Consider the following 24,057-nt stretch of genomic DNA (forward strand, 5'->3'; position numbering starts at 1 on the left):
ATATAGTTACAAATAATAAATTAACAATTATAGTAATACGTAAACAACATGTATTTCGGCAAACATATAAAAACTAAGTACGTAAAAGTATAAAATAACAAAGAATACAACCAGGAATGAAACAAACAAGTTTTAATATTTTTTACTGATGTTTTATATATGTATCTTTTCTTTTTCCTATTACAAAATAAGTATGTCAATTTTATTATAATCAAAACTATATCAAAAGAGTCTTAACTCTAGTTTTGTATTAATATATTGTTCTTGTTTTTTTTAATTTATATTATAATATTCATTGATTAATATTGTTTTAAAAATTTACCATATAATTTTATTATAATCAAGGCTATAAGAATTACATTAATAGAGTATATTAACTTTAGCCTGTATTAGTATAATGTTCCAATTTTTCAATTTTATATTCTAATAAATATTTTTATTTATTAATATTATATTAAAAGACTTACTATATATTTTTCTGTTTTTAAATATACAAATACTTTAATCATTTCTGAAAGTAATAATTCAACTATACAATCAACATTTGTCACTGAAAAAATGATTGAATATTTTTAAATTGTATATTTTACTGTTTTGCATTCATTGGACACATTTTAGAAATATATATATATATATATATATATATATATAGTGAGTATAACAAAATATTAGGTTTAGGTTAATTAGTTTTCTGTAATATATAAATTATTGTATCCACTATTAATATAAATATTTTAAAATCATTTATATAATTATTTATGTCATACCATATGTATTAAAATGTATATTTTAAATTTCTATAATGTAATCTATGTATTTAATTGTTTCTATAAAAAATTATGTTAATTCTTCTATCCTTAAAATTTTTAATTGTTTGTATGGTAATATAGATTAGATTAGGTAGTTCTAGGATTAGTTTCCTTTTAAAAATTTTAATTAGATAAATAAAAATTCAAATACCAACAACCAATCAAACTAAGAGAATTAATTCTAAATCTCATCTATGAATGACAACCTAAACAAAAGTCGCTAATTTTAAACCTATGGATATAGTAGGATTGAAATATTATTTGTGATGTCAACTAATCTTTCATTAAAAAAGAAAACGGATGGCATCAATTTTGACAAAACATTATGCGAATATATTTAGAAACAAATGCATGTTTTGCAGTTTCTTCTATTTTCTAAAAGATCAGAATAAAGTACCTAAAGAACGTATGTTTATAGAACAAAAATAATAATTATGCAACACAATAATTCTCAATCAAACGAAGCACTTGCAGTGAATCGGGGCATGTTACAAAGATCGCACGCGCCGTGTCGACCGCTGACAAAATCGTACTCTATGTCCGTCCCACCACCACACAGTTGCATGCCTTTTGTCTTGATCAACCTCTTCTTAGTTTATGATTATCTAATTCAAGCTTTCATTTGTATATATTTAAATCTCCCTTATATCTGTATATCTGAGCTCTATCTCTATAACGTTTATTTATAGATGCGTTGTTCCAAGTTATCTTATCAAAACCATGATTGAATCTGACTTAACTATGATAAACAAAGCAAACAAATCGTAACTTATAATGAAGTTTGTTAAAAAAGAGAATCAAATCGAATCATCCTAGATGGTAGGTTACAACAAGAAACATGTTATTACTACTACACATATAAATTCTTTTTCAAAAATATACTTAGAAAATATTTACAGAAGCTTTAATTAGTGGTTACAATGATTATGACTTGTCAACGTTTCTGTAACATCTCTATTTATCTATATAAAATCCAAGATTACAAAATAATAATACAACACATCACATAATTAAGTTTTTGAGATACCAAAAAATATTTGACGATACTTTTTCCCGGAAAACCTTGCTCGCTAACAAAATGTCAACTTTGTATTCAAATAACCAAATATTTCCGGTATATATATATGCTAATTTTCATCATCTATTTTATATTGATGTAGCATCATTTTGCATGTTTTCAGTTGGGGGAAAATGAAAAAGAAAACAAAAATAAACAATTTAAAATGTTTTCAGTCTGTGGGAAAATGAAAAAGAAAACAAAAATTAAACAATTTAAAATGTTGAATTTGGAAAACTACCCATCAGAGTGTACAAGTGTACATCTAAAAATTACACGTATTACCATCCAAAGGCCAAAGCTCAAAGCCCTATATAAAGAGATTCTTCCTGCCCCTTCTCAAAACAGTCTTCTTCAACCGTAAAACAAACACAGAGAGACCAAAATATCCAAACCCGACTTGTTGAAACTCGATTCAGACAAACCCATTTTCATTCTTAGAACAAGCATGAAGAGAGTCAGAGGTTTCAAAATTGGACATAGATCTGTCAAGATATTCAAATGGATCCGATCAAGAAGAATTCGAACAATGAAACGTCAGTACCGGTCACGAATTACAAACCCGATCGCCGGAATACGGTCATTAGCACGGTGTCTAAGCCATGGAGCCAAGAGACTGTGCGGTGGCAAGAATGATTCGGGTCAGGGTCAGATCCGACTGGGTAAGGATCCAAAAACGGCTGTTCCGAAGGGACACTTGGTGGTTCACGTCGGCGAATCAGACGGTGACACGCGGCGCGTTGTAGTGCCGGTGATCTATTTCAATCACCCATTGTTCGGAGAATTGTTGGAGCAAGCGGAGCGTGTTCATGGTTTCCATCAACCTGGTCGGATCACGATTCCTTGTCGGGTTTCTGATTTTGAGAAAGTTCAGATGAGGATCGCCGCATGGGATCATTGCCGCAGGAAGAGAACTTACAAAATTCTCTAGTTTGTCACATTTCTAGTTTTTTTTTAACTGAGGGTAAAAATAGTCAAAAATTAGAAAAAAGAGAATAAAGAAAATACAGGAAATTTGTTAATATTTTTAGTTTCTTCTTCTTGTATTATACATTTATACACGGCATGCCGATACATAATTGAAAGATTGTGTTTGTTTTAATGCATTTCTTTTATCAAAAGAGAACATAGTTAATAAGTTCTATATAGATTTCTGTGATTTTCAATTTTATGGTAGCATAGGAAGAGTTTGATTGGTTATTCTGTATTGGCATTGCAGTGGTACGAATGCATCTTGTGTATAGCTTATCACTATTAACTGTACTAAATGCAATCTAAATGGACTAAAATCTTGATTGGTTATTCTGTATTGCAGTGGTATGAATGCAACTTTTTAGTTCTTAATAGGTTTGGTTTTTTGTTGAATCTTAGAGATGACATTTTTTATTAAGTGGTTATTTTATTGGTTGGAAATGTTTTGGCTGATGTGGCATGCTTTATAGGGTTTAAAATTAACCCCCTTTTATATCAAGGAGATTGTCAAGTGTTACCTTATAGTTGTGTAAATTGCAATAATTTTTCCTATAATTATATGTATCGTTTTTCTGCTCATATTGTCACAAAAGCCTCAGTTAGCCATCAAAAGCTTGTTATATTAACTGAATAACTCGGTTTCTTATTACAGTTATTTGTCATATATAATGGTGAACAAACTTTAGCACGTAGCTTCAGTAGCTCAGTTGGTTAGAGCGTGTGGCTGTTAACCACAAGGTCGGAGGTTCAACCCCTCCCTTGAGCGTTTTATTAGTGTTTACTAACTTTTTCTTCTTCTGAACGGGTTTCACGACAACACTATCGACATAGCTGCTGCCTGCTTGTTACACAAAAGCTAGGAGCACTACGAGTCTACCGGAGGATTTGAAAGTTGCTTGGAAATGCACATTGAGATTGACTCTAGTTTCAAAAAGGGATACAGTAGGAAAGGAGCGATTCAGTTTTTTTTTTTCATCAAGGAATTCGAAAAAGCCATGGATACATTGACATATCAAGAACGTCTGAAGCATGATCCTAAGAACCAGGAGTTGTTTGATGGTGTTAGAAATTTCTGCATCTCTTTTATTATTAAAGCTATGTAATCGAGTCAGTGTGGAGCCTATAGACAAAGCGAACCAAGGTGATCTGGCCCCAGTAGAATTGAAGGATAGACAAGCAAAGACAATGCAAGATCTAGATATTCGGAACATATTATAGTTGATTGGTTGGACTGTAGGAGCTGACTTTATTTTTAATATTAATCTACAACCTTTAAATCAGAAAGAGAACTTACAAGATTCTCTAGTTTGTCATATTTCTAGTTTTTTTTAATTGAGGGTAAAAATAGTCAAAAATCAGAAAAAAGAGAATAAAGAAAATACAGGAAATTTGTTAATATTTTTAGTTTCTTCTTCTTGTACTATACATTTATACACGGCATGCCGATACATAATTGAAATATTGTGTTTATTTTTATGCATTTCTTTTATAAAAAGAGAACATAGTTAATAAGTTTTATATATATTAGAAGATTTATCTGTGATTTTCAATTTTATGGTAGCATAGGAAGAGTTTGATTGGTTATTCTGTATTAGCATTGCAGTGGTACGAATACATCTTGTGTATAGCTTGTCACTATTAACTGTACTAAATGCAATTTAAATGGACTAAAATCTTGATTGATTATTCTGTATTGCAGTGGTATGAATGCAACTTTTTAGTTCTTAATAGGTTTACTTTTTTGTTGAATCTTAGCGATGACATTTTTTATTAAGTGGTTATTTCATTGGTTGGAAATGTTTTGGCTGATGTGGCATGCTTTATAGGGTTTAAAATTAACCCCCTTTTATATCAAGGAGATTGTCAAGTGTTACCTTATAGTTGGGTAAATTGCAATAATTTTTCATATAATTATATTATCGTTCTTATGCTCATATTGTCACAAAAGCCTCAGTTAGCCATCAAAAACTTGTTATATTAACTGAACTAACTCGGTTTCTTATTACAGTTACTTGTCATATATAATGGTGACAAACATTGGTACGAAGCTTCAGTAGCTCAGTTGGTTAGAGCGTGTGGCTGTTAACCACAAGGTCGGAGGTTCAACCCCTCCCTGGAGCGTTTTATTAGTGTTTACAAACTTTTTTTCTTCTGAACGGGTTTCACGACATAGCTGCTTGTTACACAAAAGCTAGGAGCACTACCAGTCTACCGGAGGGGTTGAAAGTTGCTGGGAAATGCAATGAGATTGACTCTAGTTTCAAAAAGGGATACAGTAGGAAAGGAGCGATTCAGTTTTTTTTTCATCGAAGAATTCGAAAAAGCCATGGATACATTGACATATCAAGAACGTCTGAAGCATGATTGTTGCAGGCACAGAAACCGTACCTGAACCGAAGCTCGGCCAGATAAGCAACAGCTGCCACAACTGTCTCAATAGAGCTGCCTGCGACCAAGGTTCATTCAAAGAAGTTCATCTCAACCACCAGAAAGAATTTTGGCATGAAACCAATTTTCACAGAAGGCCAGCTCAACCATTCATCACTGAAGCTTGGAATTACAAGAAAAGCTTCAAGGAGGAAGACGTTGAGAATTTTACAAGTTGGAGGTTTTCTAGCCCATCCTTTTGCGAGTATCTGCGCTTAGAAGAGAAAATCAGCCAAACCAAGAAGCGGCCCGGGCCAAACTCAATTATGGATCTCAAGAGGGATCTTTTTGTGGATCCAACAAGCCAAGAATCAGGAGAAAGGCCTAGTGAAGTTGAAGATATAACCATTTTCCCAGAACCGGTTATAAGGAGCCAATTATGGAAAGATTGTGAAATCAATTCGGTCAACAATCTCCAAACCAAGATTACTCAACCAAGGCAACTTCCACACGATCCAAGACATCCAGAGTGTTAAGCTAGATGAGCTTCCAACCTAAAACCAATTGGCTGCTAAGTGGAGTGGCCCATCCATCTTATATATTGCTAAGGATCCCTTCCAATATCTGATGTGGGACATTTATCCCTAATACGCCCCCTCGAGATGATGGCTCTTTGAGCGTCAATCTCAGAATGTTCGGGCAAGGATCGATGGGCCAACTTTGGCCAGATCGATGTGGATCGGGTTGGACTGTGTGGATCGGGCTCTGATACCATGTTAAGCTAGATGAGCTTCCAACCTAAAACCAATTGGGTGCTAAGTGGAGTGGTCCATCCATCTTATATATTGCTAAGGATCCCTTCTAATATCCGATGTGGGACATTTATCCCTAATACAGAGGACACATCCCACGATCCAGAAGAGCCTTACATGATTTTACCATTCACAAGCAAGCATGGGAATAAGAAGATCTTCATTTCGGGTAACTTGCGTTTTTAGGATTCATTCTTGCTTGGAAGAGTTAAGGACCAATAGCTCTTTCCCTTTGAACTAGAAGATACCAAGTTCAATGTGAGTTTATTCAGAAACCAGAAACTCTTATTTCGTGGATAAAAAACCAAGATATCAAGATACAAGATCAGACCTTCCGAATGGCTACAAATCAGCCTAATGGCTAGTTTATTGAAGACAAAGACTGTCAGCTTTATTTTCTTGTATTTTATTTCCTTTCTAGAGTATTAGAACGTTGTAGTTGAGTCCAATTCGAGCCTATATAAACTCGGGTCATAGTTCATTGTAAGACATCCTTGATCATTTTGAAAGTAATAAGAAATTGTTTTGCTTACAAAGTTGAGAATTCTTTGTTAGTTCTTTAGCTCTAGGTGTGTGATTCACTTGGTGCTACTGAAGCCACGTCCAGGGAAGTCTTGTGTGATTCAAGTCAGCCTATTTGTCCATTGATTGAGAGAGTCAATCCCTATCCATCGATCTGTTCCATCCACCGGCTTCCTTTGAGAGTGTCATACGGCCAGCAAACTTAGCTCCATTGCATCCACCATTTCGGCCATCCTTTCTATCTTTCCATCACATTCTCATTCTCTGTTTTGTTCTTAGTTTAATTCATTTTAATCCATTGCATTCGTTTCAGGTACATCTTGCTTGATCAGCCTTCAATCGGTTCATATAGATCACTAGATCATATCGAGGATCGACCATCCAACGAACCATCTATCAATTCGTGGGTTACCCATGTGCCTACAACAATGATCCTAAGAACCAGGAGTTGTTTGATGGTGTTAGAAATTTCTGCATCACTTTTATTATTAAAGCTATGTAATCCGAGTCAGTGTGGAGCATATAGACAACGAGGATGATATGGCCCCAATAGAATTGAAGGATAGACAAGCAAAGGCAATGCAAGATCCAGATATTCAGAACATATTGGAGGTGATTGGTTGAGTTGTAGGAGCTAACTTTAGCTTTAATATTAATCTACAGGCTTTAAATCACCAATCATGTTTTATCTTGTTCTTTAAAGCTACAACCAAAAATTAAAAAAAATGGCTGTAAAAGCCTTATTATCTAAAGTCTTATCATTTTGGCTCTAGAAAATATATTCATGCAGCAATCAATTTTAAAGCTATATCACTTACAGTTAAATCAAAAAATCATACAGCCTAAATTCTACATAAATTCTATAGTAAAGTTTCTATAGTAACCGTCTGGCCAATTACCTCCATACAATGGAGCAACAGGTAAATACGGAAGTGAAAATTTTGTCTAAGATTTGATTTCGAACCTACAAGGTGATCGTTAGAAGTTTTTAAACGTTGCAGGTAAAAAAATGATTAATTGGGGATGTAGCTCAAATGGTAGAGCGCTCGCTTTGCATGCGAGAGGCACGGGGTTCGATCCCCCGCATCTCCAAATTTATTTTTTTTGTTTCTTTCCTTTTTCATTAAAAATGTACTGGTTGGTTTTCAAGAGAACCCAAAAGCTGCACAGGAACATATGATGAACAAGATACAGAAGCTGGTTAGTGCCGGTATATTTCTTTTTTGGTAAATCGGTTATTACTAAACGGTAATCAGTTTTGTGTGCAAATTCTCACCGTGCTGTTTTGATATTTGGTTAAAGAATTTATCATTTGGGCTCGGTCATGTTGTGTGAGTTAACTGTAGAATGAATCAAGAGTGTTCTCTTTGTTTTATTTTATTTTTACGTCTTGGAATCTTTTCAAAGAGTCTGAGTTTAAATTTTAAAGCTAAAAAGCTGTAAATCTTGTTCCTGCTGTATCCGCTTTATGCACGTTATGGTGACTTGAGATCTGTATCCAGACCACTAATCAGTTTAGAAATTAGAGCAGCTTTTCTCTAAAGGGTGAACTATCGTTTAACGAGACACAAAGTGGAGTGTTTGTACAGCAGAGGGTTTTGGTGCCTTGATTCCGTTTTGGACCGGCTGAAGTTTGATGTTGCCTGGTTTAATCAAAATTTGGTCTTATGGTCGGGTCGGCTAATTCACCGTTTACTTATTAATAAGGGTTTCATATGAGATTTGGCCGATCCTAAAAATGGTTTTTATATTGCAATTTTTTATACATCTTAGTAACCTTAATTAATCATTCTCGACAGGTTTACCAATTTGACAGAAGTTAATTGAAAGAGATTATGAATTTTCCTAATAAATATTATTTGGTTGAATCACAGGTACACAACACAATGGGAGGTGAAACGGTAGCAAAAGTCATTGTTTATTTAATCAAAATGCATAAATGAGGATACATCTAACTATCTAAGTGCATGTTTTGTAAATGTGGCAATAAGCTAGTTTTTTTATCTTTCACATATGGTACCTAATTCGTGTACATGACTACTCTCAAGTCCACTTCTCCTTGTGCTCTTACTTTCCCAAAAGCTAATAATTTGAAAGTTTGTTTAAATTAATTAAAAGAACACCAGTGTTTTGAAACTCGACCACGGGTTTGAAACCCTACCCAGATCCGCGGACGAACCGTAAAATCCGGTAACCCAGCATGTAATCCGGTTTGGATTTTAGGAAAAACTCATTATTTATAAATCCGGTAAATCTCACAAAAAAACCGTTAAAACCCGGAGCCCGGCTACTGGTTGAACCAATAAGTCAATTTTAGTTATTATTTTTTTTTTTCCGTTACACTATTAGAATCTATTTTATATTCTTATTAAGAAGTTAATTTTTTTAATTTCTTTCAAAAATAAAAAGAATCATATGATCATGTGGATTCTATCAAAAACTAGTTGATATAATTTAGCATTAGTTTATTTTTCTTGTCGATAATTTATTACAATTTTATATTTTATTTTTGGTTTATTTTGGATTTAAAGTTTAATTTTATTATCACACTAGAAATTTAAATACTTATAGATTTTAAGTCTTGATATATTTTTATTCTATGTCATAACTCTTATCTTGTTACAATATTATTAAAGAGTCCATTTTTTGTATGTGAAATTAAAATAAAAATAAAGAAAACTAAAGTTAAGTATTTTCCAAAGGGTTTTTAAAACATAAAACATTTCTTATATTTTTCAATAGCTAATATATTATTATATAACAAAATTATCTAATTTATTAACTCGCATGGTCGATCCAATAACTGGTAATCCAATAAGTTGTTTGGTTCAGTGTCTGTGTCTGGCAGGGTTTCAAAACATTGAAGAGCACTTAAATATTCAAAAATTTGACAAGTATCTTCCCACCTGCTCCCAAATTGGCAAAAGTTATATAGCTTATGTGTAAAGAAGTAATGCATTCTCATCATGGATATATCATATGTTTTTTAAATCTCATTAGTGCTCAACCTTTGTATCTGCATGTTATGACTTGTTTGTGATATTAAAAAAAAAAACTCAAAAGCAGCACTGGGTTATTCAAGGTGGAAAACGGTAAAAGTAACTGTTTGTACAATTCAATTATATACGATTCCTGGCATATATGTTAATTTGCAAGAGTAGCTTATCCTATAGTTTAATTTCACTTGCTATGTTTTTTTCGCTTAAATCCAAAAATCTATTTGAACCAGTTAATCCAGAAACCTAATTAAAGTAATAAACTCAAAGGTACTAAAGTAACTAACTCAATCGGTTTGATTAAGAAACCCCAACTCCGAATACAATGAGTAACTTGGAGACTTGGAAAAGAAAAATAGAAGAACACTTTCTTGGTTGATGAAGACAGTGTGTTCTCTAACTATAGGAGAACGAACTCAATATCTCTGTTTCTTTAATTGTTCAATTGTGTTCCCTTGTTTGTGGGATTGTTTAATGATCCACTTATGCATCTTCCCTTTTGTTAAAATGACACGATAATAATGGGATCAAACATATACATATTGGCACAGTGCGCCATGATGTGGGTTGGCCAAAACTTTTAGAGGTCACAAACGATATCTTGTTGTTTAATAATCATTTTTCCAACTCTATAATGATAGTCTATGAAATTATTATAACTATATAAATACACTAAAAAATAAATTTCCAAAAATGGTCTTAAGCAACGGTTTAAGCTTTAAGGCTCTGAAACATTGATCTTTGCCTCTAAATTTAATACACATAGCCATAAACTTTTGTTAATTACGTTTATTAAGTCTTTAATCTTTATTAAATATTTATAATCTCCAACATTTCATGGGGCGGCTCTGTATAAAAATAAGATGTTTTTAGCAAATGGTATTCGAGATGTCGTAATATTAATTTTCTGCAGAAAGTTAAATAAAAACGAGTCGATCTAGCTCGTAATTTTGTGACCATTTTCCCATAAATCCAATCATCATCATTGTTCACTCTTCTCAACACCATGGTAAAGGCATAAACATCACAGAAATACGTAAATACAAACTATCATTAAGAGGCATAAACAAAACCAGAAGAAATGACAAAACCTAATTAGTGCCGAGCTGCGAACCGGTTTACAAGAGCCAAGGCATTACTAGTAACTCGAGCCACATGAACAACTCTTCTTCTAATCGCCGATTTCACCACACCATCCATAACCTTTCCATCGAACCCATCAAGACACGTTGTCTCATCGGTTAAAGCAGCACTAACCCAAGTTTCAACGTTACTTAGCCGCCACAAGAACTCGTCCCGACTACGACCAGATCGACCCACTTTTTTCATTTCCCTCATTGACTGAACCAACATCCCTAAGCCATCTCCAAGATTCTCAACACAATCCTTCACGGCTAAGTACTCTCTGCGTTTGATTCTTCTTGCTCTAGTCAGCTTAGCTACATAGACCGTTGTGGACCGAACCCTGACTAGAGTAACGGCTAAAGCGGTTCGAGCTAACCGGTTTTCGTTGTGGTGGATTTTGCTGGCGAAAGCCGCGAGGCATTTGATGCAGAGCTTAGGGTAACGCGTGGTGCGGCATGAAGATACGATGAAGTTGATGCTTTGATTAGGGTTTGGTGATGATGAAGGATTGGCTATGGTGGATTGAGAGAGTAGTGGAAGAAAAAGTAGAAGGCAATAACAAAGATGGGTCAGCTTTGGTTCCATTGTTTGTGTTGTGGAGTGTTTCAATGACAACTTAGAAGGCATGTGTTTGTGGTGTTATTTATAGGAGAGTTCACTTATTGTATTTTTTCTGTAGATATTGTTTAAATGGCGATCTGTAAAATGTTTCTATCCGGATTTTTTTTAAAATATTTTAGTCCAAGCTATCAATATACATTACCCAATAATTTTAGCGGACTGTGACGGAGTATAATACTACTACAGTTTGTTATTGATATTTTCAACACATACTTGGCCACATAATCTTTCATAGCGAATAGAATGATCGAGATATAGTAAAGCTGAAGATTTAGAGACTAGATCGAAAGCCAAGCTAGAATCAATCTAAATATCACTTGGAGAACAAGCAGCTGAAGATTTATCGTGAAGAAAGGATATTTCGTCATAGAAGTTTTGTAATTTGCTTAGTAGAATTTTTAGGGAATTTGCCATATTTAGAGATTGGGAAATATTTTTTGTGAAACTACATTACTCGATTGGCTAGTGGGTATAAGTAGGCTTACACTATATTATGTGTGTATTAGCCTATTAGGGTTATCAATTGAGTTGTATTCTTAGCATAAGTAGTACTAGGTGGACCGATGTGCGGACATTAATATTAATATTAAATTGATATTATATTTACAACTATATAATACTTATGTTACAAGTATATGGTTAATATGAAAGATTCGATATTATATATTGATATTTATAATATGTTCATATGAATAAAGAATACATTAGAACATTTAGAAAACGATCACATTTAGCACTAATCTTAAAACATCAGAAAATATAATTAAAAAAATAAATATTTCACGCATAACCCCAATAAAAAAATTAGCCATGAAATATAAAAGAGAGATTTGAATTACCTGAAATTTATTATCATTGGTTTCATTGTAACAGCAGAGATGATTTACGGTTTCTTTCTCTAAGCTTTAAGTCAGAAAATAGGTAATTCTAACAAAAGATATTTAAAGATGTAAACAATCCCCAAAAGATAACAAATTATATAATTGATAGGACAATGTCAATGAGTTTCAAAATTTTAAAAAAGCTTTGAGATTACCTTTGGCTCTCAGACGTACCGAAGAGTATCACGCACAATAAATAAATTGCACATGATTAGCATACATATTTTTTTTTTGTCGACAACATTACAGACTCATATATTATATTATATATTATATCAGACATATCTTATATTATATTCTTGATAAGTGATTTAACTTTATAAAAAAAAAGAATTACCTTTTTCAAAAGGGATGATCAGTTCCTGGATAAACAGAGCCTATTTTTGTTAGTTTAATCACTACTGATGCAAAAATATAGATAGAAATACAAAATGGAGAGAAAAGAACAAAAATAAACGGAGAAGAAGAATCCCCATAAAATTACCAGTAATGGTGTTTCCGTCTATGAGTTACTTATTGATTATCATACACCTGTGCAAGATCACAAAAGTAGAATTTATATTATAACGATCAAAAACATATGAAAGCTTAAAAGATAGATGCGTGAAACTAATGGGGGTGGCGTAATATTTATATAGCAAATTAGTTTAAGTTTCTAAATGACCTAGTTTTTCAAGAGAAGCTATGAGATAGAATATCCTCTAATAAATTTTAATTCAGCTATGAGATATAATATCTTCTAATAAACTTTTAAAGATATTTTGGTTATAATATATACATAATTTCGGTAACTCAAATCTTGCTATATATATATTTAAATATTAAATGCATGATATTAGGAAAGAAGATATATCGTCAGTTGATTGCAACTGGTTTTTGATAAAACAAATCCCACTATAAGGATTTAAATAATAGATAATAAGGAAAGAATAAAGAATTTTAACGTTAAAACCCTCCAACTAAGTTTGTTTTGGGTAAAAACCCACAAACTAAGTATTTAACGAAAAACCCCTAAACTAAATTTATTTAATGAATTAAACTCTGATAGGTCATAATTAATATTATTACCAGTAAATCTTTAGTTTATAATTATTATTACTACCAGTAAATCCTTAGTTTAGGGGTTTCTACACTAAGTAAACATAGTTGAGGAATTTTACTATAAAAATGAAAAAAATCAAAATATTGTAATAGGAGGATAAATTTTTAAAATATATTTTATAAATTAATGTATAAGCTTCTATAAATTACTTAGAACCTCTTATAATAATTTAAAACGTCTGATTTTTATAAATGTATTTATAATTTTATAAATGATTTATAAAGCATGCATTGAATTATTAGACATTAATAGTTATTATGATACTTTATATACAAATATAATTATTTCTATACGAATATAAAATCATTATATCAATTCAAATAAACACTTTTGCTTATTATTTTATGTAATTTATAAATATATAAACAAATTGATTCCACTATTACTCTTTCATAGTTTCAACAATTAGTTACCATAAATAATTATTTCTAATATTATGTAGATTATTTGGAAAGTGGTAATTGAATTATTCTTTCCTTTTAGATATAATTCTAATAAATAAAATTAAAAATCATCGATCAATCAAATTATAACAATTTGAAGAGTTCATTTATGATCAACACGTAATAAAAAATCACTTATATGACTTCTCAATCAATATATAGTAGAATTTATATTTTTATAAATAATTTATAACATTATATAAATAATTTTAAAATTCTGATAAATTTATTCTGTAAACAACGATAAATCATTTAAAAATCATATTAATACACATGTTTGGATTTTGTAATATTTAAAATAGTTATTATATAATTATATTCGAATATAATTCACCAAGTATATTATAAAACTATTATAATTATCTTATATAAAAATTTGTTCATTATATTTTATAGTTTATAAATATTAAAAGTAATAAATATAACATTATTAATCTTTTTATAATTTCGAGATTTAGTTGCCATAAATTGTTATTTGTAATATTCTTTAAATTATATGGCAAGTGATGTTAAATGTTTTTAGACTTACCTTAAATTTTTAAATCTAATTTAAATAAATAAAAATTAAAAACAATCGACCAATTAAATTATAACAATTTTTTTTAAACTTCATTCATGAGCGACACGTCACCAAACCTCAATAAAGTGACTTTTCTTTTAATATATAAGGGATTAAATATTGTTCCTCGTGCCCTTCTTGGTGCACAATGTTGCAAAAGAGCAAAACAGAGGAGCACAAACCAACAAAACAAGAAATTCTTAAAGATCAGCAAAGTTGTGTGGAAGAGAAACATTTAACATTTCGAACGGAACGTTCAAGCCTACTCGATAGTATAATAAAATCCTCTGGGGCTTACAAAGAACAAGTTGTAAGCCCATCTCTGATTAAGCAAACCATCGATAACCAACATCAAAAAAGATTCTCTTCTTCTTTTTTATTTTCTTTGTTAAAGATCAAAGTCACTAATCAGACAATAGATTGATCATTTCATCCTCCATGTAAGCCAAAATCGAGTTCTGCACATCTGAGTTCTTCTCCTCTAACACTCGAACTGCATTTTCAAGAAACTCCCTCTCACACAAGAAACTCCTCAATTCACTATCTTCATCAACACAAATCTCCCTCTGAAACTCAAAGCACATCTTCACAAACCCTTCCCTATGTACAAATTCATTAACGTTCCGTTACAACGCGGAGTAGCCAGAGAACTCAGCCAACGGGATTAATATTTACCTCTTTTCGGTTGTCCTTCTGAGTATCTCAGAGTGTTCGTTCCTCAGGCGACGAATCTCGTCATCCAATAGCTTCAGAGAGTTTCTTGAATCGCCTGGAATTGAAACAGATCAGAGTGCCGTTAATCACTGATTCAGCTCATAATCCACAAGGAATTGGGACGAAGTAAACCTGTTACGGAGATCAAGCCGGTGAGCTCGTACTGAGAAGCGAGGAACGATCTAGTAAGATCGGATTCCTTGACGGAGAGAGACGATTCAATCTCAGAACACTTGACGATATCCGATTCGATCTCTCGCGTCACTTGAATGTTCGCCTCGATTTCCAAATTCACCTTGACGAAACCGATCACGTTGTTCAAAGCCAACCGCGAGAAAGTGAGCAGAGAGGAGGAGGAGGAAGCGAAACCTGATCAAGCATGTCCTTGTAAACGGAGATTTGACATAGAATCGCTCCTGAATCTTCCATCTCAACTCAACCTCTCTCTAGCCTGCCTTCTTTCCAGAATCAGATATCGCACACCTGTTTCCGGCGTATAAGTTCTGGGGAGATATGAATTAATGGGCCTAGTGGGCTTAAGTTGGCCCAATAAGTATGTCCCAAAACCAATATTTTATGTATACCGCTTCTGTACCATGGTCTTCTGAAGCGCCTCTTCCTGACAAAGAAAAAACCTCCCCACCTGCTCTGCAGAAGATTGAGATAGTTGATTCGTTTTCACGTTATATGATGATGTAATATGTTATTCAGTGTTAAAAAAAAAATTGTGTTTGGGTGAAAACGGCCAATTAGCAAAATTTTATTGGGGGCACTATTACAAATCTTTATAAAATTGAATTTTTAACAAAAGCATTATTAAAAATCTACACAAAACTTCATTAGTTTAAAAAAAAATCACAGTGAATAGCTTCTCTCACAAACTCAACATAGATTTGCCACCAGTAGCTGTTGTTGCAACTTGACAACGATTATATACCGCTTTAAAGTTTGAACTTCCAAACTCAAAAATTCATAGTGAAGTTATTTTACTTGAGCATTTGTGATTTGCATGAATCCAGTCTGCATCTGAAATCTCAACTGCCCACATTCACAAAGAACCACAACCATTAACCCTCGCCTTGTATAAGTAAAACCATGGATTTTGCAGTCCGCATTTAACTTTCTCGTTTTTAGTTCTTCAAAAGAAAAGAAAAAACACTCATTATCCAACTGGTTCTAGGTCTACAATCAACATCAAGGTAAAAAAAAAAAATAGTTCAAACTATGAAAAAGGATTTAGGTACGTAACTAAATTTAAAATAAAAAGAGTCAAGTCATAGGATAAATGTGATGATCTTAATCAATATCCACCATAAGGAGAGAAGTTCTCGTCAAGTTTTGCAATTGCTTAAGCTGCACATGTAGTCTAATGCTCTCTTGGGCGGCCTAATCCAAAGATTCTCAAGAGGACATAAATCCTCCTGTTCTTGCCACTGCTTACGCGGATAATACCTTTCTTCATCAAACGAATACGATACACAACACTTGCAACTAAAACGAAGCTTTGGGAAGTAAACACTATTCCTCATCCATGGGAGATTGACTCTCATCTCAGATGAATAAAGACTCGTAAAGATTGTAAAGCCCTCGAGTGTTGTACTATTGATCTCTTTCCACTGTATAGAGTCTAGTTTATACACTATCGGTTTCTCACCTCCGCATGTAATTATTTTAAAGAAGTCTCCCTTTCGCACCGCCAAGAAAATTCTCTTCTTCTTACGCCCATACTCGTACCTAAATCTATATGAGATATAAGGACAATCCGGTAGTAATACCATTTCATACCTCCACACACGAGTTGAGGGTTCAAAGTTATATAAGCTTCCATTACCATCAAGGCAATGGAAGCGACGTATGGCATAGACAACATTGCTGTGCTTGAGCTCATCGTTGCCAAAAGAAAGAGTGAAATGTAAATCCTCCGTAATCCACTCTGTTGCCCCGGGATAACAGGTGCTCGTAGTGGTGATACCAAACCGAGCATGCTTAAACGCTAATAGCACGCAAGTACCAGATGTAGGCGCACAGGAGAAAGCAATCGCATCATATGATAACTCACAGTTTGGCAAGTTTATGAGCTTACGAGTAAATGGGTTGAAGAAGAACATTTTGTTTGAAGCAGTTTTGCGCATAAGCAACCATCCGTCTCTTGAGTAACACACCGTGGATTTCGCTAGCTCTGGTAAATTAAGTGTGTACATCTTCTGCTGCAATGGATCATAGAGTTCGAACAAGTTTCCACGTTTAGGTAAGTACATAAGCCAAGGAGGCTTGTCTACCAACCGAACATATAGACCGGCTTCACGCCATGTTCTGCAGACAGCTGAAGCTCGAATGTTATCTTTTAAAACAAGTTGAGATATTATTACTTCCAAGAGGCATAGTGGAAGGTCAGCGAAACTTGGCTTCTCAGCTTCTTTGCTCCGATTCTTGTTATCCAGGAAACCTTTTCCTTTGACATCTACGATCGACCTATAATATAGATAAATCAATTTTTGATTTTTTTTTTATGAGTTATAAGGCATCAAATTAAACATATCTATGCAATTTGAATTCATCTCAAAGTGAGTGTTTGGACACGACCACGAGTAACAATGAGATGCATCAGAGATATATGGTAATATTCAGTTCTCAAGAATATAATCTTTAGTGCTTAACAGAAGAACCGTATAAACATCACATGTACTATAAAACCGAAAATATTCAGAGATTGTGAACCCAAAAATACACTACGATCAAAGATTGCATAAGTGTTGTAAGATCTTACTACGTTTTAACAATTTTTTTTGGTAAGAACTACGTTATAACAGTTCTCTATTAAAACTCGGTGTCCAAAGGAATATAATATCGAATGCATACTTAAAAACCCTAGAATATTTCAGTCCCTATACTATCTGATTTTTAAAGAAAACTGGATCACATTCAAAAAGTTGTACAAGAGAAAAAAAAACCCTTTAATCTTATTCAACAATTCCCTAGTCTCATGAAGGTTATAATCTTCAAAACATCACTATTCGATAACTGGAAAATCGGAAACTCACGAGTAAATCGTCCCTTGGCCAGCCATAGTAATAGACGATGAAGAGAAAACAAAGACAATGAAGATTTCTCTCACTATCCTTAAAATAAATTTTCCTTCGCCTCAAGAAGAAGGGCCAAGTGCACTCGTCCTAGGCTCCTAGCCCTTACATTACTTCAAAACCCCTAATTTCTGCGAGTCGTGCGCCTAAACCGACATAAACCAAAATTACGTCGGTCACGACTTGCATTGCGTGGATGGTACTTACGAGTAAGTTTGATAAATACTATTGTAATAAAGGTTAAGTATCTATACTATTAAAAGGGAATCATTCCTAAAAAATCTACTTAAACAAGGTTGTTGGACCATTTCATTAGATTTAACTATTTACTAGGTGACCGGCCCGCACCCTGTGCGGGCATAAGAACATGACCGGCCCGCACTCTGTGTTCCCTCTCGATCCGCACTTCACGAGAGGAAACACAGTAACGTTAGTATGAAGAGGCATATATTGTGTGTATGTATAATTGCAATGTCACAAAATATTTTGTGTGTTTACGAAGATACTTTCATTCAAAAAATAGAATAAAGAGTGTATAGTTTTAGAAATAACAGATTTTATATTATCATTAATTAAAATTGTATTGTATATGTGTCGTAATTTTTTATTTTCGGTGAATAATATTATTTTTCTATAAATAATAAACAAACATTTATGTAGACATATTAAAAGAAAATATAATAAAAATCAAAATATTATCCATAAATAATATAAATTATGAAGTACATTTCTCGATAAAGAAAGCAAATTCAATTAGAAACCTGCAAAAAATTATATCTACCAAGCTCTTCTGCTTACATGTATTTTGTCTACCACGTTCCTCAATCGAGGTATTTTTTTGGATGTTATTGTTACTAAAATTACATTTTAAATATAAAAAAGAGAATATCTCGGGAGTAGTTTACACTAATGATTTAATTAACAAATCTTGTCCTTAAAGTTTAAATATTAAAGCATGAAATTAGGAAATAAGATATTATTTCAGTAGAGAAAATACCATCCTACTATAGATATTTTAAAAATATAATTGATTATCCAATTTTGATGTACAGTAGAGAAAATACCATTCTAAATGCACATCTTTTGCAGGATCGGAATGGTGAACTCTTAGAGGTCTGAAATATGACCACTTCTCTCAAATCATCTCTGAAAAAATATAAAACAAAATCACAATCAGCAAACCGAAAAACAAATATGTGTATATATAAGCTTATAATTCTAAACAATAATATAAATCTACAAATAAAAAAAAAATATTCGCAGCACAAAAAGATGCTATTGAAATGATTTAGCTGAGAGATGTTATCAAATTGAGTAAAATTTTTTTACCAGATTGAGGAACAAAGATGTTATCGAAATGATATATCAAAGAGGTGTACAATCAAATCATATATAGCTTCAGTGGAGAAATCGTCATAATAGGGTATCTGCATATAAACCAAAAGAAAAATCAGCTCTCATGAAATATAAAAGCTTAATGTTCTAAAATAAGAAGAAAAAAAAAAGTTCAGAACATTATTAACATTAAAAGTTCAGAATACAAAGTTCAATTATTTCTTTTATTCTACTGTGAATGTCTTATTTATAGTAAATTGGTAGACATTTCTCATTGATTTAGCTTGCATGATAAGCTAAGAAATAGAATATTCTTTAATAAATTCTCAATAAATCTTATACTTATAAGGTAATATTATTTTTGGAATATCTTGTTAATAAAGTTAAAGGAGAACATCTCGTGAATAGATTGCACCAGAATTTTGGTTGACAAGTCTCACCATAAATATTAAGTTTTAAATGCATGATTTTAGGAGAGAAAATATCTTGTCAATTAATTTCGTTTCTCTAACATCTAAAATATTTAGTGGGTATTTAATGAATTAAACAGAGAAATGATCGCAAAAAGATGTTCTTTGAATCGACAAAAAACAAAAGTTAAGTATTAAAGTGATTTCATTTTTAGTAGTGTCGATGATTAAAATAAATCGAAAAAGAAATTCTAAAAAATCAATCAACAAAATCAAGAGAATTCTTTCCATTTGTAATAAGGAAACTAATTATTACATGTATTAACTAATATTATTGCGCAAGTAATGTTAATAGAGGGATTAATTATTTTTTCCTTTTCAATCAGTATTCAATGTTACTTTCCTTTTATAGGGGATCGATGAATTAAAATAAATTATTTGATTTGATAAAATGACTTTATATTCTAATATATCTGTAGACTACATAAAATAATAAACCAAAATATTTACTTGAATTGATAAAATGACTTTATATACCATACTTTCGACAATTAGTTACCATAAATAGTTATTAATAATATTATGTAAGTCATTTGGAATCCAAAATATTTATTTGAATTAATAGAATGGATTTATATACCATACTTTCGACAATTAGTTACCATAAATAGTTATTAATAATATTATGTAAGTCATTTGGAAAGTGATGTTAATTGGTCATTAAATTATGTTTTCCCTTGCAATTAGTATTCAATGGTACTTTCCTATTATAGTGGGATCGATGAATTAAAGGATATATCGAAATTACAAAATAAGGTAAGTATTTAGAGGGCTTTCCTTTTTAGTAGTGTCGATGGAAAATATAAATCAAAAAGAAATTCAAAAAAATATTTAACATAAACAAATATTCAATATAAAGTAAATTTAATTTTATTAATAATTTATAACATTCTGTTAATTATTTTAATATGATGATAAATTTATTCTTTAAACAACGATAATAATTTAAAAATAATATTAATAAACATGTTTGAATTTTTTAATATTTAAAATATTCAAAAATACCTTCTTCACAGACTGAAAGTTATATGACCGGCCCGCACTCTGTGTTCCCTCTCGATCCGCACTTCACGAGAGGGAACACAGTAACGTTAGTATGAAGAGACATATATTGTGTGTATGTATAATTGCAATGTCACAAAATATTTTGTGTGTTTACGAAGATACTTTCATTCAAAAAATAGAATAAAGAGTGTATAGTTTTAGAAATAACAGATTTTATATTATCATTAATTAAAATTGTATTGTATATGTGTCATAATTCTTTATTTTCGGTGAATAATATTATTTTTCTATAAATAATAAACAAACATTTATGTAGACATATTAAAAGAAAATATAATAAAAATCAAAATATTATCCATAAATAATATAAATTATGAAGTACATTTCTTGATAAAGAAAGCAAATTCAATTAGAAACCTGCAAAAAATTATATCTACCAAGCTCTTCTGCTTACATGTATTTTGTCTACCACGTTCCTCAATCGAGGTATTATTTTGGATGTTATTGTTACTAAAATTACATTTTAAATATAAAAAATAGAATATCTCGGGAGTAGTTTACACTAATGATTTAATTAACAAATCTTGTCCGTAAAGTTTAAATACTAAAGCATGAGATTAGGAAATAAGATATTATTTCAGTAGAGAAAATACCATCCTACTATAGATATTTTAAAAATATAATTGATTATCCAATTTTGATGTACAATAGAGAAAATACCATTCTAAGTGCACATCTTTTGCAGGATCGGAATGGTGAACTCTTAGAAGTCTGAAATATGACCACTTCTCTCAAATCATCTCTGAAAAAATATAAAACAAAATCACAATCAGCAAACCAAAAAACAAATATGTGTATATATAAGCTTATAATTCTAAACAATAATATAAATCTACAAATCAAAAAAAATAAAATATTCGCAGCACAAAAAGATGCTATTGAAATGATTTAGTTCAGAGATGTTATCAAATTGAGTAAATTTTTTTTGAGAGATTGAGGAACAAAGATGTTATCGAAATGATATATCAAAGAGGTGTACAATCAAATCATATATAGCTTCAGTGGAGAAATCGTCATAATAGGGTATCTGCATATAAACCAAAAGAAAAATCAGCTCTCATGAAATATAAAAGCTTAATGTTCTAAAATAAGAAGAAAAAAAAGTTCAGAACATTATTAACATTAAAAGTTCAGAATACAAAGTTCAATTATTTCGTTTCTTCTACTGTGAATGTCTTATTTATAGTAAATTGGTAGACGTTTCTCATTGATTTAGCTTGCATGATAAGCTAATAAATAGAATATTCTTTAATAAATTCTCAATAAATCTTATACTTATAAGGTAATATTATTTTTGGAATATCTTGTTAATAAAGTTAAAGGAGAACATCTCGTGAATAGATTGCACCAGAATTTTGGTTGACAAGTCTCACCATAAATATTAAGTTTTAAATGCATGATTTTAAGAGAGAAAATATCTTGTCAATTAATTTCGTTTCTCTAACATCTAAAATATTTAGTGGGTATTTAATGAATTAAACAGAGAAATGATCGCAAAAAGATGTTCTTTGAATCGAGAAAACACAAAAGTTAAGTATTAAAGTGATTTCATTTTTAGTAGTGTCGATGATTAAAATAAATCGAAAAAGAAATTCTAAAAAATCAATCAACAAAATCAAGAGAATTCTTTCCATTTGTAATAAGAAAACTAATTATTACATGTATTAACTAATATTGTTGCGCAAGTAATGTTAATAGAGGGATTAAATTATTTTTTCCTTTTCAATCAGTATTCAATGTTACTTTCCTTTTATAGGGGATCGATGAATTAAAATAAATTATTTGATTTGATAAAATGACTTTATATTCTAATATATCTGTAGACTACATAAAATAATAAACCAAAATATTTACTTGAATTGATAAAATGACTTTATATACCATACTTTCGACAATTAGTTACCATAAATAGTTATTAATAATATTATGTAAGTCATTTGGAATCCAAAATATTTATTTGAATTAATAAAATGGATTTATATACCATACTTTCGACAATTAGTTACCATAAATAGTTATTAATAATATTATGTAAGTCATTTGGAAAGTGATGTTAATTGGTCATTAAATTATGTTTTCCCTTGCAATTAGTATTCAATGGTACTTTCCTATTATAGTGGGATCGATGAATTAAATGATATATCGAAATTACAAAATAAGGTAAGTATTTAGAGGGCTTTCCTTTTTAGTAGTGTCGATGAAAAATATAAATCAAAAAGAAATTCAAAAAAATATTTAACAATAAAAAAATATTCAATATAAAGTAAATTTAATTTTATTAATAATTTATAACATTCTGTAAATTATTTTAAAATTATGATAAATTTATTCTTTAAACAACGATAAATAATTTAAAAATAATATTAATAAACATGTTTGAATTTTTTAATATTTAAAATATTCAAAAATACCTTCTTCACTGACTGAAAGTTATATTTTTATATATAATAAACTTGAGAAATGAAAATTTTAATTTTTTTTTTCAAAATCTAAATATCCGAACCAGATCCGAAATAACCGAATCCGAACTAAAAATACCCGAATCCGACCCGAAGTACAGAAATACCCGAACGGGTTCTACACCTCTATACCGAAATACCCGAAAATCTGAAATACCCGACCCGAACCCGAACGGTTACCCAAGGCTAAACTAAATCGATAATTATTATCCTCTAGCTATATATGGGCTTAACGAAATCGACAATAGTTTTGGGCTTGTCTACATAAGTGATTGATTAAAATAAATGAAAAAGAAAAATTCAAAAAAACCAGCCAATAGAATTATAACGTTTTTCCTGAGAAGCTCTATATGAGTGTCACCTCAGCAGAAATCACTAAAGTGACTTCTCTTTTAATGTATAGGAGGATTTAGTCTTAATTTATATTTCTCTAACTATATAAATACTTTACATAATTTAAATGAATTCATTTATTATTTTCTCATAATCTATTATATAATTGCTCTAACAATAAATCCATATGAATATATGATAGATTATTCAAATGTGATCATTACCACATATAATTCTATTAATAGTATAAATTTTTAATGGTTTAGTTATGTTTAATAGGTATATAATTTGTATTTTAAAATTTAAAGTACTCATTTGGTCCTTACTTTAGTTTC

At 31.1% G+C, this 24,057-nt stretch overlaps 4 protein-coding genes and 3 non-coding genes across 8 annotated transcripts; 4 read left to right on the forward strand and 3 right to left on the reverse strand.

Annotated features, from left to right (window-relative positions):
• The first annotated feature begins 2,020 nt into the window (after positions 1 to 2,020).
• On the forward strand, positions 2,021 to 2,968 carry LOC106405008 (auxin-responsive protein SAUR36). Its single transcript, XM_013845636.3, has one exon. The coding sequence runs from the start codon at positions 2,315 to 2,317 to the stop codon at positions 2,795 to 2,797; it is 483 nt and encodes a 160-aa protein (XP_013701090.1). The 5' UTR covers positions 2,021 to 2,314; the 3' UTR covers positions 2,798 to 2,968.
• Positions 2,969 to 3,530: 562 nt separating this feature from the next.
• Positions 3,531 to 3,604, forward strand: TRNAN-GUU. The gene has a single exon. It is a non-coding gene; the product is annotated as a tRNA-Asn (tRNA).
• Positions 3,605 to 4,885: 1,281 nt separating this feature from the next.
• TRNAN-GUU lies at positions 4,886 to 4,959 on the forward strand. The gene has a single exon. It is a non-coding gene; the product is annotated as a tRNA-Asn (tRNA).
• Positions 4,960 to 7,558: 2,599 nt separating this feature from the next.
• On the forward strand, positions 7,559 to 7,631 carry TRNAA-UGC. Its single transcript has one exon. It is a non-coding gene; the product is annotated as a tRNA-Ala (tRNA).
• Positions 7,632 to 10,473: 2,842 nt separating this feature from the next.
• Positions 10,474 to 11,287, reverse strand: LOC106404737 (pectinesterase inhibitor 9). Its single transcript, XM_013845418.3, has one exon. It carries the CDS (start codon positions 11,285 to 11,287, stop codon positions 10,631 to 10,633), a length of 657 nt encoding a protein of 218 aa, XP_013700872.3. The 3' UTR covers positions 10,474 to 10,630.
• Positions 11,288 to 14,348: 3,061 nt separating this feature from the next.
• On the reverse strand, positions 14,349 to 15,460 carry LOC106402998. The gene is made up of 4 exons (XM_013843824.3): positions 15,350 to 15,460; positions 15,113 to 15,275; positions 14,942 to 15,035; positions 14,349 to 14,866 (listed from the first exon to the last, which is right to left on the reverse strand). The coding sequence occupies exons 1-4, from the start codon at positions 15,407 to 15,409 to the stop codon at positions 14,671 to 14,673; spliced, it is 513 nt and encodes a 170-aa protein (XP_013699278.1). The 5' UTR covers positions 15,410 to 15,460; the 3' UTR covers positions 14,349 to 14,670.
• Positions 15,461 to 16,215: 755 nt separating this feature from the next.
• On the reverse strand, positions 16,216 to 21,081 carry LOC106404068 (F-box protein At4g00893). Of its 2 annotated transcripts, none has more exons than XM_048740800.1 (2): positions 19,390 to 21,081; positions 16,216 to 19,206 (listed from the first exon to the last, which is right to left on the reverse strand). In XM_048740800.1, exon 2 carries the CDS (start codon positions 17,236 to 17,238, stop codon positions 16,312 to 16,314), a length of 927 nt encoding a protein of 308 aa, XP_048596757.1. In that variant the 5' UTR covers positions 17,239 to 19,206; positions 19,390 to 21,081; the 3' UTR covers positions 16,216 to 16,311. The 2 variants fall into 2 exon arrangements, with proteins under 2 accessions (XP_048596757.1, XP_013700279.1); XM_013844825.2 differs by lacking the exon at positions 19,390 to 21,081 and having other exon boundaries at positions 16,216 to 17,452; positions 18,022 to 18,105.
• Positions 21,082 to 24,057: the final 2,976 nt, after the last annotated feature.

Source organism: Brassica napus, chromosome A9 (genome assembly GCF_020379485.1).
Source record: "Brassica napus cultivar Da-Ae chromosome A9, Da-Ae, whole genome shotgun sequence".
Classification (NCBI taxonomy): domain Eukaryota; kingdom Viridiplantae; phylum Streptophyta; class Magnoliopsida; order Brassicales; family Brassicaceae; genus Brassica; species Brassica napus.

Bases quoted from the DNA above. Each gene is read 5' to 3' on its own strand.
- LOC106402998 (XM_013843824.3), bottom strand. From the start codon at position 15,409: ATGGAAGATTCAGGAGCGATTCTATGTCAAATCTCCGTTTACAAGGAC. The intron at 15,276-15,349 runs GTTTCGCTTCCT...GGTTTCGTCAAG, and splicing joins ACAAGGACATGCTTGATCAG to GTGAATTTGGAAATCGAGGC. The intron at 14,867-14,941 runs GTAAATATTAAT...ATTTGTACATAG, and splicing joins AGAAGGACAACCGAAAAGAG to GGAAGGGTTTGTGAAGATGT.
- LOC106404068 (XM_013844825.2), bottom strand. From the start codon at position 18,047: ATGGCTGGCCAAGGGACGATTTACTC. The intron at 17,453-18,021 runs GTGAGTTTCCGA...TCTATATTATAG, and splicing joins GGCCAAGGGACGATTTACTC to GTCGATCGTAGATGTCAAAG.
- LOC106405008 (XM_013845636.3), top strand. From the start codon at position 2,315: ATGAAGAGAGTCAGAGGTTTCAAAATTGGACATAGATCTGTCAAGATA.
- LOC106404737 (XM_013845418.3), bottom strand. From the start codon at position 11,287: ATGCCTTCTAAGTTGTCATTGAAACACTCCACAACACAAACAATGGAA.